This window comes from Bicyclus anynana, chromosome 8 (genome assembly GCF_947172395.1).
Source record: "Bicyclus anynana chromosome 8, ilBicAnyn1.1, whole genome shotgun sequence".
In the NCBI taxonomy this organism is placed as follows: domain Eukaryota; kingdom Metazoa; phylum Arthropoda; class Insecta; order Lepidoptera; family Nymphalidae; genus Bicyclus; species Bicyclus anynana.
In genome coordinates this window covers 16468544-16486036 of record NC_069090.1, presented here as the reverse complement: position 1 = coordinate 16486036, position 17493 = coordinate 16468544, and the positions used below count along the sequence as shown (strand labels likewise).

Genomic DNA, 17493 nt, shown 5'->3' with positions numbered 1-17493 from the left:
ACTGGCGCAGTCGGGTAAAACATTCATGGAGAGGCTTTAGGCCAGCTATCTATTTAGTACAGACGAAGTTAGATATTACTATAGGTGTTGTAGGGAACGAGTAAAGTTCTAAAGACTGGGATGTTATTCTACTGATAATCATTTATAATACAATAACTCTGAATTCATTTAAAATGGTAACAATGGAGTATCGGTTGATGTCACGAATTGTACGACGAGGACGTGGAAATCAACAATAGGTATTTTCATACCGCGTCAAAATAATACTAGTCAATTAGTCACCTACGCAGCACGTAACAAAACCGAAGCGCTTCAAAGCGAATCCCACCTACAAATACCGTAGCCTATACAGAACCAGTTATAGATATCGTGTAGAGTGAGTGACCTTCGCGACGCCGGGCTGGCAACAGCGTACAACCATCACTACAACGCGCCGCCTCTATAACTACACTCTATAGCTTAGCACGATGACCCGTTCCGCCATTCTGTGACGCGCCCCACGATGAATAACGATCTAACCGAACGCCGCACGCAATCAATTCCCAACCTTAACTCACTGAAATTAGAATGTAAACTCCTTCGACGACAGCGACGCAGTTGAGTCGCGCGTAACCGAATGGCGCCGGGAAAGTGTTGTATTTATTTTCGTTCGTCAGACAAGTGAGTGAAACAGACTGCATTTGAGTGCAATCTGGCGTTTATTCACTATGTCCTGTCGTACGGCGCTCGGGAAGGGCCGACGCTCTCACTGAAGGGCGGATTATTAGCTACGTCACACTGCACTCTATTATTTATTGACGGCGTTCTTTTTACTATGGCGCCATCTGCTTGGCCTCGTTTGACTTTAAATTGTGTTCAATGTGAACAGGATTTGCATTGTTGAACATTATTTTTTGATTGACTCTGAAATGTGGTTTTCAGTTCGACGCCTTGTTTGTTTTACAGTTAATTTATTTGCTTATACGATTTAAATCGAAATCAGAGTATTCATTATGTTATTTACATTGAACTGTGAAAACTTATCCAGCGAAACATTGTACTTAGAAGGAAATAAAATTATTATTTCAACGTTGTTGTTGTTGGAACATTAAAGTACAATATTTTATTTCCTTTTATTGAATTTTCCTTACTTCCAATAACTTCTCAATAGCATTCGGGAGTAAGAAAGTGGGTGGTGATACAACCCATGCCTTATTAGAGCACTTTGAGCCCCGGTCGTTGTCAATAATATCTCAAAATGTATTTTAGTGAGACCACGAGACGAAAATAAGCACCTATGGCTCACTGATTCTGGCTGGTGGGAGGCTTCGGCCCTTGCTAGTTACCACCCTACCGACAAAGACTGTCCGCCAAGCGATTTAGCGTTCCGGTACGATGTCATGTAGAAACCGAAAGGTCTGTGCATTTCATTCTACTCCTAACAAGTTAGCCCGCTTTCATTTTAGATTGCATCATCACTTACCATCAGATGAGATTGTAGTCAAGGGCTAACTTGTAGAGAATAAAAAAAACTGACTCATTGAGGCAATGTGGTGAGTTTGTTCATGGCAATCTTAGCACCTTACATCGTTTACTTATTTTAACGTCTTACTACAAGGTCTGGCCTCCCTCCTTACAGGAGTGGGGATACGAAGCCTAAACCCACCACGCTGCTGCAATACGGGTTGGTGGGCTTAGGCTGACATGACAATGAAGAAATTAATTATGAAGCTCGGGCTCGGGCACGGGCACTCCAGAGGCACAGGAGTGTATCACCACCAACTTTCAAACTTCGGGGCGAGAATAATTATAGACTGAAAATTTCTTTAAAGAAAGAAAAACTTAATATGTCATTGCCAACCCAGGATTAGAATCCAGGACTTTGAGATCCGACGCCACACATAGGCTAACCGCTGGACCAACAAGGCAATCACCTGTGGGCATATCCGCCTGTTACATAAAGCGCACAACTGCGAGAAGCTTTCCAATGTGAACGTGTTTATGTTTACCGGCCTTAGAAAAGTTAAACGGGCGATTATAGAACGGAAAAAACAAACTTGATTTATGCGTACGCAGTGGAAACGTACCGACACACGGACTTTCCTTCGCGCTATTTTCGGCGGCGCGCGCTCTTTGATGTAACAACTTGGGGCTACACACGGGACCAACTGTAAATCCATTTCAATCACATGCACAGTGCCGATTTGTTGGGTTATTCGCTAATATGTTAACTTTCGGAGGCAAAAGTAAACCGTGTTTGTTTATCATTCATAAAAAACATTTGTTTCCTTGTGGATGAACTCGGCCCCCAGTATTTTATTTTCTCTCAGGCTTTTATTAGTATGTAATGCTTTAGTTAATGAATTCAACATTTATTTAATGTTGTTGCATAATTCTTGTGGAAACCCATTACATTTTACTAAAGTTCGAAATTTGAATGGTCCTGTAGATCTAAAATCAAGATAGACTAATTGAGACCTACACATACACCTAATGTGGACGATCTCCACACTATGTCTATTGATGAATATTATCTACGAGTAGAATGTTATACTAAATATTATAAAGTTGAATAGTTTATTATTTGTTAAAGAAGTTGCTTAAACTTTGACTAAACTAAAAGAAAAGTAAATTATAAGATTATGTAAAATAAATGTAAGTTGTAATGGATGTCAGTCCCGTGTGTAGTGTGTATATCCAACCTGCCGGTGATACAGGCATTGATACGATACAAGCCCAACTTGTAAAGGAAGTCGTAACTGTAAAGACCAGTAGTTTGTTTAAAAATATAAATCCACACGAATGCTTGCACCGAGAAAAAGTGGCTATTTTAATAGATTGTTCGTTTTCAAGGAAACAAGATTGAAATAGATTAGTTAGGATTGAAAAAGTTAGCCGTACAGTTACGGGGCCGGTGTTGTAATGAACTCAATATCTGAACCGTTAAAAAGCATTTATCTTTAGAATAATGCAAAATCATTTTGAGAGGTGGGGCGGGTCTAAGCTCTGGATTCTAGATCTTTTGATCACAGTGTCTAAAATTTATAATATGAGTAGTGTATTGTTTAAGGTAAAATAATACATCATCATCATCATTATCAACCCATATTTGGCTCACTGCTGAGCTCGAGTCTCTCTCAGGAGGGGTTAGGCCGATAGTCCACCACGCTCGCCCAATGCGGATTGGCAGACTTCACACACGCAAAGAATTAAGAGAATTCACTGGGAAAAGCCACTGGGCTATCAAATAAATAATATTATACTTTCATACTTTGGTGTCCATTTTGTGCGTACCCGCCCCTTTCAAGTTTCTATGTCCATCCTCTTTTCTAGTAAGAATGAAAATTGGTTTAGGTTAACTGACAGATTAAAAATATACAATTATTCGTGTAATTTTACATGTGTTAATTGTATTCTACATACAGAACCCACTATTATACTCTCACTTAGTAAAGAAGAACAATAAAACCTTGTAGACTAATCTGTAGCGATACTCGATAGCGGTGGTTTCTGTTGTCTGTCTAAAAAAGTTAAAAAGTAGAAAGAAACAAAACAGAATATTAAATAGTTATCTATTTCGTGCTTTAACTTTCGAACTCAAGTGGAAAATTGTTTTAAATCTCCGTAAAAACATCGCTTAAATAGCAGCAGTGAACAAACAAAAACTGACGATTCGGACTCGATCTAAACAGTTAGTCTTTCTTTATGAACTCTTTCAGCTTTAAAAAAAAAAAATAAACTGCATGTAAAATGTGAAATTTTAAAAGCGATGTTTATTTAAAAGGTGAACAGTATTCGTGGATTTTGTCGGTTAAGGAGTGTTTACATTTGCTGACAGGTACACACGAAGATTTTATACTATAGATATGTCACAAGGGAGTTGAAACTGTGGCTAATTGTCTTCATTTAGTTTAGAAACAATTTAAACAATTCGGATCACTTTTTGCGTTGCGTGATCTCTAAGGCACGGGGGTGATCAACTCTCTTGGTTCTGGGTCTTGGTTTGCATTGTCACTGAAGTGCTACCATGTGACCAAATGAAGATAAATAGACAAAATGTTGCTCAATGGCGTCGGAGTTGTCCCAATCCCATTTCTTTCGTCATAGAGGAATGAAAGATATAGCTGTATTTTCGCTTGCGCCGTCATTTGTCTATTTCTCCCCGAGGGATAATCTCGTAAAGAGCAAATTTCAACAACTGGCGATTTAACCAAAAATACTGGTATCTCTTTAATTGCGTTGGGATGAAAGAGATGGACCAGGGACAACTTTGCCGGCATGGGACGATACTTTGTCTATTTCTCCTCACTTGGTCGCATGTTAGCACGACAGGACAGCACAATTTGTATGCAGTAAGGCGTCAAAAAACGGTAAGGTCCGATGACGTCACGGCGCTATGTAAATAGAGCTTTAAAAATTTAGATCCTGAAACTGGGTGGATTTAAAATTCAATAGGGTTGTGTTTGTTAGCGCGGCTCGCTAACGGTGTGTGGCTGCATGACTAATGCCGTGTTCGCGTCCATACCTACCGCTCTCAGCCGGACTGTGCTAATGAAACTAGTTCTAGTCCTAGTCATTTATCAGTAGCCAGGGAACTACTCAATTATTGTATTAAAATTTATTACCGTATGTTTAAATAAATAAATTTAGGTTTTTGATTTTTTATTAATTATTATTATAATTGTTAAAATCTTGAAAATTTTGAAAGTAATATTATGTTATCGTAATGTAATCGGTTACAGTGGTTTTTTCGTAAAAGCGCAACGTACTATTATTATAATATTAGTTAGTGAGTTAGTTTAGTGTGGTAGTATAAGTAAAGTAAAGTAAAGGCTGTATGTCCGTTTGGGAGATAACAGTTTTAGCGCAAACCTGCTGTGCAGATATTAGCATAAGCGCCGGTCGTCGACCGCCCGCCGGCCGCCGCATTATGCATTTTAAATACCTACCGCCTTTTATTTATAAAGCAAATTCGCATATTAACGCGTACGCGTGACGCTCTAACGCTGATTTAATGAAGGCGACGCTTCTAGAAATATAATTTGTATGGTTTAACTGATTTAGAGAGGACATTCTGCATTCTACCTGTCTGTATGTTAGCTACATACTGGTAATATACTCAGAGGCACAATCATCTGCCGACTTTAATATGACGCGAGTATATTGCGCGGATAATTGTGCCTCTGAGTATATGTTGCGATTAGATTGCCAAACCGTAGGTAATGGGGCAACGTTGATTGATCTATTTCCCTCTACTATAAGGAGGGGAGAGTGCCTGATAAATCATCATCACCATCATCATCATCATCATAATCAGCCACACTTATGAATCTCTACTGGATACTGGATTTTTTTTAAAATTCTTTACAAGTCCTTAGCCCTTGACTAAAATCTCACCTGATGGTAAGTGATGATGCAATCTAAGATAGAAGCGGACTAACTTGTTAGGAGGAGGATGAAAATCCACACCCCTTTCGGTTTCTACACGCCATCATACTGGAACGCTAAATCGCTTGTCGGTACGACTTTGTCGGTAGGGTGGTAACTAGCCACGGCCAAAGCCACCAGCCAAAACTATATGGATCTTAAACTATTATTACAACTTCAAAAATGTTTATTATGTCACAGAATACGTCATGTTGAACATGACTGTATTCCAAAAGTACTTTTGTTAGGTTTCGCTATTTTATTCCCTAAAAATTAATTTTGTTGTCAGATAATTCCCGCTTTTTTTTTCGGTGTCGCAGTAACACACCGGAGTTGAACACAAAGTCACTCCGATAACCCGGTGGCGAGGCGAGCACCGAACCCACCGCCCGCAGAAGGTCACCCGTGACTCATGCGACACTTCACTGATAACGAGTTAACTTCAATGTCAAACCAATTCAGCGCATCACCTGTTTGACGAGCGTCAGATGATTGCATGGTTTAGATGTTCCTTTTTGGGAGTTTTGGAAGTGAAAAAATAAACGTTTTATATTTTGAGTTTGCTCCTTGGTATTAAAGTTTGTAAAAATATTTTGAAAATTTTTGTTGGGGTGCATTATATAATCGATACTGAAGCAAAAAATATTTTTTTTCGTTTTTTTTTGTCTGTCTGTCTGTGTTTCTTTGTTATTCAGGCATCACGCTGAAACTACTGAATGAATTCAAATGAAACTTGGCACGGTTTAAGACCAATAATACGGAGAAGGTTTTAGGATACTTTTTATTGCGAAAATAAAATAAGAAGGGCAGGGTATTGACACCGTCTTCAAAGTGATCAGAAAGTAGCACATAATATAATGTTATTAAAGGATTGTCGCAAAGCTAAGGGACCGGCGCCTGGGGACACGATTTCTTATATTATACTTTTTATATTAAAAAATACATTTATACCGGGAGACCGGCAATTTAACGGCTACTGTACTACCTATAGTACGAGAGCTGACTTTCAGCTTTCCCAAAATGAGGTAAGCTCTTAGCTTAGCCTACATCCATAGCTACATCATCTTTCTGAGATATAATATCTAACGCATACCTAAAGGCGCAGTTCTGCGTGACCGTGAAACAGTGGGAGCCGCCGCGCGCTATATATAGCTAATCCCGTCCCGTCCGGTTATTCACTCCGTGTTTACAATTCATCTCGTCAGATACGCTTGTCTCCCGGTCACACTCGCGCAGATGAAGCTAACGCGAGCTACAGATCTGCAGTTTTAACTGTACAAGTGTACAGTTAAATTTAAAAGTCAGTAACTGTACAGTTTTTTCTTAAGATTTTGATCGAAATTTCCATTCGATAAAAGTGATGGTTTGTATCCCGGGTTAGTTAGGTCGGTTAGGAATTTTGTAGCTGTCTCGGTTCTTTGTCGCAATACTGTATTTATAACTCTTGTCTTTTTTAGACATGATCAATACCGCCTGTTTCGTCTCAACTAAGCTAGAAGCTTATGCTGGGAATGGATATAATAATAGTCTGATGGGGAAGGATCAAATTATGGACTTCTGGGATTTGTTTCCGGCCCCTTAACTATGGAACTATTGAGCCTATTTTTTTTTACTAACGTTATCTCCAGAGTGACAAAACACTAACTGAGCACAAAAATTGGCAGGTAGCTAATATATGGCTATGTAGTGGTGTCAGTGACGTCACTCGAACATCTGTGTGTTCTGGAATTATTGGTCATATTATTGGAACGTCCGAACAGTGAAGTACACATATGTATACCTAAAAACATACATACAGCCGAACGTTGAACCTCCTCCTTTTTGGAAGTCGGTTAATGATAGCATTCTGGAAAATGAGTCATTGTGACCAAATAAACATAAATGGAGGCCTGAATATGTAGTCTACATTTGTTGCATCATTCGGAACTACGCAGGTGGAACCGCTGGCCTAGCCTATAAGCTACTAGCTGACGCTGCACGGTTACACCCGCGTGGTTCCCGTTCCCGTAGGAATATGGAGATAATATATAGCCTATAGCCTTCCTCGATAAATGGGCTATCTAACACTGAAATAATTTTTCAAATCGGACCAGTAGTTCTTGAAATTAGCGCGTTCAATCAAACAAACAAACTCTTCAGATTTATAATATTAGTATAGATTTAAGCTATTGTTTAGGGCATCCCGTCTAAGGGGACACCAGAGACGATCGACAAAAAATTAAAATCTTTGGAATAGTCCAAAACATATTGTGCCGTCCTCATCTAGCATAAGGGCAGGAGAAACAAAATTCATTGAGTCATTATGGCAAAAGAAATCTCAAGTGGAGGCCTATCTACGTAGACTACATTTGTTTGCATTGTTCGGAACAACCCGGGTGAAACCGAGGGGCATCTACTAGTAACTAATATTATGGGCATCTACTAGTAACTAACAAACACACACAGACACAATAATCATTGTGCGATAACGCTCTGCAGATCACCACATTGCTTTCAGTATTGTGAATGTGGTTAGGATTAGTAAACAAGTCATTGATTTATTATGTAGATGCGATAGTTGTGCAGTCAGAACTTTTCCACTATCTAGAACTATCCACCGTTATCGGATACCTATTACATTACGTTCTACATTTAATTGTTATTTATCAATGAAACAACGTTCGTTGTAAGTATACGGTGTTTAGTTGATACACGCTTTATTGATACAACTTGTACGGACTGATTCATCGTTACTATTAACTAAAGAGAAAGTATACATATAATAATATGAGTTGTTGGTTTATTTTTATAGTGATAGTAATTGATTGAGAAAAGCAAATCTTAATAAATAAATGCGAAAGATTTACATTCATCACGAAATCTCGAAAACCGCTTGAAATACAAAGATGAAATTTGGTAGGGAGGTAGTCTATAGTTACAAGGTATCCGTTAAGTACGGATTTTGCGATAGGGCCGCATTATAAAAATTTTAGGGCGGACGAAGTCGCGGGCGTCCAACGAGTCGAGTTATATTTCGAAATTAAATGTAAAACTACTGCCCAAGAATTATAAGATATTTTTACGCAAATCAACCTGAGATGAAAAGGTCTGTGGCGGCCACAGACCTTTGATCCTTATCCTCCACAGATTGCTTTGGTCCTTAGTAGAGACAAGTTGGTCTTTCTGGTTAAAGACCAATAATTGTTTGGTTTGGTTTCAAACCAAGTAACCAAGTTGTTCTATGAAGTAGGTTGAATAAAATCCTTTAATTTGCAAAAGCTTTGTCGTTTACTATAATATACTGTGCATCTAATCTGATAGTATAATTTATTAAAACGGTGGCATCGTTCTAAATAGTTCAGTTAGTAAAAAACATATCTAAACTTCTAAAGAATATTGTTACTGTGTCAAAAATTAACGTAATATTAGCACATTTCACACACATCCGATGGTTTTGTTCGCTTAACAAATGGAATAGAATGGCTGAGAATTTGAGCAAGGCACGAATCGTAAATCTCTAACGTATTGTGTTGCAACGGCACAGTCGGCACAGTCGGCCCTACCTGCGCCAGATCTGCACAGCGCACAGACATTGTTGCCGGCACAAAGTGGAGCAGTGCGTCGCGACGGACGGCGAACAAATAACAATGGAGCGCTCCGAATGGGCACAGCGACGCTCCTTTCATGTTCTCTGCAAAGATTCTATTGCGACTGTTTAAATTTCGAACGTTTGAGTCCTTTTATTTCCTTTTGTTTTTTTTTTTCGCAATAGACTCTTGCAGTTGCAGTCGTATCGAAGATTCTGAATCTGTGTATTGAATAAATTGATTTTACCCTTCTATAATTTGTCTCCTTTTGGAAGTCTGTTTGGCTTTGTATGTACGTAGTGGCAGGTGTGTACAGACAAGAGTACAGTGCCAACTGTCGGCGCGTTGGTGTGTAAAATACAATGTTCATAACTCTATGGTACTTTCCTTTACGAATCGAATCTTCAGTTTATACACACAAACGCGGTTCTCAGTCATCTTATTATTATACTAGCTGACGCCGCGCGGTTTCACCCGCGTGGTTCCCGTTCCCGTAGGAATCCGGGGATAATATATAGCCTATAGCCTTCCTCGATAAATGGGCTATCTAACACTGAAAGAATTTTTCAAATCGGACCAATAGTTCCTGAGATTAGCGCGTTCAATCAAACAAACAAACAAACAAACAAACAAACTCTTCAGCTTTATTATATTAGTATAGATACGTAGCCAAATGGACTTCCTGGAATAGATTGACTATATTTGGAAACGCGTGGTCCGATTATAAGAGAGATTATGTATCTCGTAGGTGTTCTATGCTAGTTAATAAGATATGGAAAGCTATATTATTATCGAGTAACATAGACTATGTTTTAACCCAGTATTCCCACAAGAATGGGAGGTACGCGGGAGAAACCGTGATGGCTCTGCTAGTGTTATGTAAAATTTTCTCTATAGAGTTCATGATTGTTTTAAACAATGGTCGAGCACAGTACTCGATAATTAGTAAAGTAAAGTAAAGTTTGTTTGCTCGAGTCTCGCTGTGACTAACGTTCAGTGTTCACCTGTAGTGAATCACCGACTGCTATTACGAACCTCGATATTTGTCATTTGATAAAATAAAAACCTACATATTTAAAAAAATTGGTGTAAATGTGGCATCTCTAAATAAAAATCAATGCCACTTTTCGTTGTAATTATATAAAAAAAACGGGCTCACCTATCCAAACCAAATGTTTAGGCTTTGTCGGACTATCTACTCATAGCAGAAGGTTTATGTGAAGTTTGCACAAAATCGGTCGAGTGGTTTTTCATTTATCACATTTTTTGTAACAAATGAATTCAGGGGTAGGGGTAGGGGTGGGGTAACGGTAGGGTAGGGAAGAAGTGCACATAAATCAAAGCGAAGCTTGACCGGGTCCGCTAGTATTTTATGAATGATCGGTTACTAAATAAAATAACTTCATGTCATTGCAAACCTGAATAACAAAGTATGTACTATAATTAATAAAAATGCGACATTAAACCTTAGGTATTAAAAAAATTAATTAACTCTATCACTGTTTACAAACTTATGTTAATGTGATTACTTTAAATAGACTCAAATTCTATTATGGGAAGACGGTTTGGTATGTTAGGTAAGTTGTACAGACAATCTAATTTGTGTGCAAAACAGAACAAAGTGACACCTACTAATTAATTTGTATTATATGGTAACACATTAAAATAAATGACCGGTGAGCTCCGTGGTTGAAATACGATCAAGGTATCAGTTGGGTCTTATATACTATCTATGTATATTGTATACGTACGAATACAGCGAAGTGTTGGCTCAGCTGCAGCCCGGGCAGAACAGCTGCGACAGCACTTAGCTTAACTATCCCAGGGTATGACAGTACCTACCTTACCGCATAGAAACCCATCTAAGTTATCGCGCCATCGCCACTTATCAGATGAGCTCAGCCAAATGCTAAATAATTGAACAAAAAAAAAATTACTGATTGTGACTATACTAATAGCATTAACAACTGAGTCTTAGGGCCATAAATCATTTCTCTATATCTATCTCGCTTGCACTTATGGGTCTTATGGAGCCGTCTAGTGAAGGGTGTAACAATGAAAGACATATTATCGATAAGTAAAGTTTATTATCGTATCTTGTTCACAAAATTAAAAAAATTAACAATATTTGATTTAATATAATACATATTTCATATTATATAATTATTAACTAAATAAAATTAATCTTCATCTGAGTCTTCATCATCAGAATCTTCGTCTTCTGCCAAATTTATTATATATTAGTATCCATAGTGCGCAACGAGTAACACATGAATGTATTTATTTAATTGCAGTAAACACATTTATAGCAAAAAAAATACGCAATGCAATTACATTAGAAACCGACCAATCAGAATCGTCCAAATCATTATTGACTCATCATTAGCACGTGCGCAGGTAGCCGTTTATCGATAATTAGGGTGCGCAGGTAGGCGCGCTGCACATTCCTATCTTTTTTGACTTTTATGACCGGACGACTCAGATGATAATGCGCATACTATAATTGAAATATGCAGTTAAGTTGGTTGTATTTATGTCGCGTTACCTTTTAAGCCGTGATACGCCAGTTGATATGACCTCTGCCTCCGATTCCGGAGGGTGTTGGTTCGAATCCAGTTCGGAGCATGCACCTTCAACTTTTCAGTTGTGTGTATTTTGAGAAATTAAATATCATGTATCTCAAACGGTGAAGGAAAACATCGTGAGGAAACCTGCATACCTGAGAATTTTCTTAATTCTCTGCGTGTGTGAAGTCTCCCAACGTACGGTACGAGTACCTAATTGGTCTGAGTTCTCAGGCCTCTACATGAAAAGATTTGGACCACGAGCCACGCCACGCCGCGTGAGTGCGGCTCGATGAGCTGTACGTATACGTTTAGAATAACATAGCCAAATCATAGTCATACACGATAAAAAAATGTTATGTGTACTTAAACATGATGTGAACGAGTATGTAATTATGTATCGTTTTTATAATCTTTTGCATATACCTACTATCTATGTATCGAAGATAAAACAGTATTATTTATTTTAATGCCTGCCTACCTGCAGACATAAGCCAAATTTAGAAAACATAAAGTCCTAAACTGACTCGAGCTGGGAACCCAGTACCTCTCTGTTGAGAACCACATCACTACTAACTGTACAGAGAAGACGCCAATGTTTTTAATTAATCGATTAAACCACGAGTAGGATGTCGTGAGGAGGAAAACCTTACACTGCCGCTTAGACCTGAGACCGTGAGTCAGAGCGAGTGTGGTGAGTCAGGTGTCGCTCAAATAGACTTAATCACCTATAAGCACATAATGGGCAGCTTTATTTGTCTTCGTGTTGTTAATATTATTCATGGCGTGGTTCTCCCCCTGTTACCTAGTAGTTATTAGTATGTTAATATTATTAAGCTTAAAGTTTTTGACAAATGCAAGCAGATAGATCGCAAATTATAAAAACAATTATGTATCTGGGTAGGTGGGTACTCATTTTTAAGAAATATTGATATGATAATTTTGAAAAAGATACTTTTACTGAGTTTGTGGCGTTTTCTGTTCTGTGGTGAGTGTTAGGCTATCCCCGTATTCCCACGGGAAAGGGAATTACGCGGCTAAAACCGCGGGGCGTCTGCTAGGTATTGACATTCGTGCTGGGATAGTATTATTTAGTCGGCAACCGCTCGGGCGCTGCATTAGATGAAGTGATAAGGCGATAAGGCGCAGATTTGCGATAAGCGGCAAAGAGCCGGCAGGTATTGTGTCGGGCGCGACTCGTACTTTGACTGCTGAATTATTACATCCATTAGCTGTAATAGTGAGCCGAGAGCCGGCCGACAAATGTGCTCAACCTAGAAGTCATTTATTTTGACGTTATTGTACGTTGACCAGTACCAGTTAAGCCTGTTGGCTTTGGAGATCACGAACTCTGGGGTTCGAATTCTCACTAGTGTAATAAAGTACCTATTCAGCTAGAAATTTTCATTAAAATTAAAAAAATATATCTTTTAAAAGCTATATTTCATTTTTCTCTACAACTAAGCGAAAAGCTTGTTGTAAGTGGGTTATACAGTAATTTGTATTACCCACTCAAAGCATAATTGTTTTGTTCAATAATTGCCAGTAAAATTAATATTATGGCATCTTTAATAAATGCGCAATTTTGTTATGAATAAAAATTGTATGTAAAAATCTTATAAATTAAAATTTTTTATAATGTTCGAATTGAATGAATTTTTTCGTTTTTTTCTTGAAGACTGGTTTTGAGCACAAATCTGCTGCAAGGTCTGCTAGGACATAATAACGGTGGCCTCCTGTACTATCGATCGGTTTGTTTTGCTTGACCTCGAATCGTTAAGCGGAGCCGGTGTGTAGAGCGCGCCTAATTATGTTTTTAACCGACTTCAAAAAGGAGGAGGTTCTCAATTCGGTCGGTATTTTTTTTTTTTTTTTTTTTTTTTTTTTATGTATGTACACCGATTACTCAAAGACGCCTGGACCGATTTCAAAAATTTTTTTTTTGTTTGAAACGGTATAGTCCCCATTTGGTCCCATTGCCATCATGTCAAGATCTGATGATGGAATCCTGGAGAAATTGAGGGGAACTTTCAAAAATTATATGGGTGTCTAGTGTGTTCGTATACTTTTCCATTTAGTAGTTTTAAGCACTACAATTTCATGAAGGTTTAAAATCGATCTGATGATGGAGCCATAAAACAGACGAGGGAACTCCTCGGCGATTTACAGCAGTTACCTTGTGTTTGGGCTTGATTAATTTGTATTAATGAGAGCTTTCCACGTAGATAGGTTGTGACTGTCATTTAGGGGTTTGGTGATGAAGACCAAGGACAATTAAGGGAACTCCTTAACAGTTTACAGTAACTACCTTGTGTTTGGCCTTGATTAATTCGTATTGCTGAGAACTTTCTACCTAGATGAGTTGTGTCTGTTATTAGGGGTCTGATGATGAAGACCAAGGTCAATTAAGGGAACCCCTTAACGGTTTACGGTAGCTACCTTGTGCTTGGGCTTGATTAATTTGTATTGCTGAGAATTTTGTACCAAGATGGGTTGTGACTGTCATTAGGGGTCTGATGTTTTACACTAAAAATGGAAAAATAATAAAAATTTTAATAAAAAAAATACAACCGACTTCAAAACCTAAAAACGTACCCACTAAACTAAAAAGCGAAAAATAACATCATAATATGTTCTACCTGCTGATCAGTATGAAGGCGGTGCTTAGCCGGTGTTGTCTTAATTTAAGCTATTTCTGACAGGACCCCATGAAACAACACTGTCTGCAAAATCTAAATCTATAAGATATTCTCACATGGCTTGAATTAATACATCACCGGCTTAGCACCGTCTTCATACTGATCAGCAGGTAGAACATATTATGATGTTATTTTTCGCTTTTTAGTTTAGTGGGTACGTTTTTAGGTTTTGAAGTCGGTTGTATTTTTTTTATTAAAATTTTTATTATTGTTTGGACGTTCAATCGCTTCATTCGACCGGCGCGATACGACTGACTGACTGACTGTCTACTTGGCTGTTATTACTTATTAGCTTAGTAGTTATTAAGTTTGGATTTTTTATTAGAATTATAATTTTCTATTAGATAATAAGTACATTATTACATGTATTTAAATTAAATCCTTTTTTGTAAACACGTACTTATTATGGAAATGTTTTTTTTAATGAATTCTGTTTACACACATCGCCTTTTCTTTTACTAAGATTATACGTACGTAAAATGTAGAGAGAAAAACTAAAAAAATATGATAAACGCCACAGTCCAAATTGCTAGTTTGTACTCGTTGGTAGCTACGAATATGTTAAAATATGTCCTGAGTAAGCGCAAAAAACGCCAACACAGCAGGCTAATTCACTATCTTTGACGTAGGCTAGTTTACTTACACCAACGACATATACCTACAAATACATGTACTGACGACATTAAGATTCTATGTAACAAAATGTCATCCGGTGTCTACTGGTGTATATCATACAGTAGGTAGTGTTTATTTTAATAGGTTATTAAGACCGACATAGTACATCGGTCAGCTCTTATGATGTTTAAGTTATTTGTGTTGAATGTTCGTTGTTTTTTTGTACCTTTAGGTTTATTATGTCAAATTATAGATAAAACTTTCGTCATAAATCAGTGAGTATAATATTAATAAAAGATAAAAATGTTGGAACAAAGTCTCTTTTGACTGTGTTTTTTATGTTCAATGTACAGATAATACACGTACCTAATCCTAATGAGTGATTCAGCAATAAGGATAACTCTTAAATAAATATGTATCGTTACTCACTCAATGATGTTACTGTCACACAAAAAATGTTTGTTTTTGCGTACACACACAGCCACGAGTGATACACACACATACACACCTATATTCACACATAATTGTTTTTGAGGTTTGATAAAAATACGATTTCAAGTACATAGCGTACTTATTATTTATGATGCCGGTTTATGACTTTCGTATAACCATTCATCATCATCAGAATAACCATTAATATGATTAAAATACAAGTTCCAAAATTATCTGTTTATTGCAAAAGTTGTTAGGTCGTTTTCTGAAGCTCTATTAAAATAGGCTTACTTAAGTACTTCGAATTAAGAAAATTGCATTTCAGATGTAAAATAAAGCAGGGCATTTTATTTTTATTATTTTGTGAAATTTCATATTGTGTACAATATGTATAAATTACTTTTCTATTTTATGTGAATATCTGACATGTTCGTGCAGCGACTCTACACAGATCCGTTACAAAACCGGACACCGGACACCGGATCATGTCCATCACCATTCTACTGCGAATGTTTCTGAGGATGTTCTGCTCGAAACTTGACAGTATTATGTCGGATCTGTGTCCGGTCAGATGAGGACTGTACTTGGGAAATTTTCATTGTTCGCCAACCAACGTGTGCGTGCTCTCTGGCTCTCTATCTATACTAATGTTATACAGCTGAAGAGTTTGTTTGTTTGTGTGTTTGATTGAACGCGCTAATCTCAGGAACTGCTGTCCAATTTGAAAAATTCTTTCAGTGTTAGATAGCCTATTCGAGGAAGGCTATAGGCTATTATATTATCCCCGTATTGCTGCAGGAACGGGAACCACGCGGGTGAAGCCGCGCGGCATCAGCTAGTTAGATATATTAATGGAACGTGTTTGTGTTACCGGTAACCGTTGTGACACACTACAAGGTATTGGCAGTGCACGTCTGTCGGCTCGTGTGATGATGATGATGATGATGATGATGATGATGTAGTTGTATTAGCATTGTTACAATGTGTGCGTTTGTGTTGCAGGCCCGGGCAGACGGAGCACGGGCACGGGGCGCTGGCGTACGGCGGCAAGCAGACGGGCGTGGCGCCGGCGAGGCCCGCGGCGCCCTACGCGCCGCCCACCTACCCCTCCGCGCTGCGCCTGCACCAGCCCTATGGAGCCGCCGCGCTGTCCTTCAGGTGAGAGCGGGACCGACGCTCCCGGGCACGGGCACGGGGCGCTGGAGTACGTTCACATGATCTTATAAGGCAAGCTAAGCTCAGGTCAACATGAGATCGCCGAGCAAGAAACGACAGGAATGCGCCCTTCGTCGCCCTGCACTTGCACTTCTTCAGTCTGTAACATTACGAGCAATCATACTGTGCTGTGGTACTTGCTTTACTTGCTGTCAGAAAAACTCGTACTCGTATGGCAGTGGACGTCAGTAGAAGTCATGGAACTTTAATCTAGTTGGACGTAGAAAATAAGAAAAACTTCCCAATTCGTACATCTATACAGTGGAGTAAATCGTATACGTAGGTCTACTTCGTAATTTAGTTCATAAAACGCTAAGTAAGACAAAACTTTTTAAGACTTCTGTGTAGTCTTACGATCACAATATCGTCGAGTCTGACCTTCAAAGTCCCAAAAATTTTAGATTTTTTTTCCCATCAAACATCACACACATCAAAAATTGCCAACTTTTTTGATAAAACATCGCATCCTCTGATTGTTTGTATAACGGTGTCGCGCAGTTGTTTTCGATCTCGAATTCGATAAAAAAACAGCACAGCATCTGTGTAACGCGATATGCGTGTTTATACAATCAAGCCGTGTCTCTGCCACCTGCGCCACCCTGCGCTCACCTCGTCAGTCGCCACCCGACAGTCGCCACCCGCCAGTCGCCACCCGGCCGACGACTCGAGACGAGACAGGTTCGACTTTGCACTGAAGCTGGCCAAGTGCTGTGCCAAAAGGTTTACTGTTGAATAATTTTATTTTTTCTTTGTTTTATTTTGTAAAAATCTGACACCGTACCGTTAGCCAGCCTTTCTTCTTGAGCTGACTTAACAAAAAGTGGTGTTTTTTTTTAATTTTATGTTTTCGTGTGAACTAAATTTTTGGTTGATTGTGATTTGTCGTTGCTTCTTCTTTGTATTCTTTACATCCTTGCGTCATATTGACGATGTTTTTCGCGATTTATAGAGCCTCATGTTCTTGGTGTCGTATGTGGTGCGGATTTGACTAATTGT

At 38.5% G+C, this 17493-nt stretch overlaps 1 protein-coding gene across 5 annotated transcripts in view; it reads left to right on the top strand.

Moving 5' to 3' along the window:
- The window catches only part of LOC112045895 (uncharacterized), a 159705-nt gene that overhangs the window by 91719 nt on the left and 50493 nt on the right, over positions 1–17493 (top strand). For all 5 annotated transcript variants that reach the window (XM_052883159.1, XM_052883160.1, XM_052883158.1 and 2 more), the window contains one exon: positions 16285–16440. In XM_052883159.1, coding sequence (XP_052739119.1) covers positions 16285–16440 — 156 coding nt within the window. The remainder of the gene's footprint in view (positions 1–16284; positions 16441–17493) is intronic.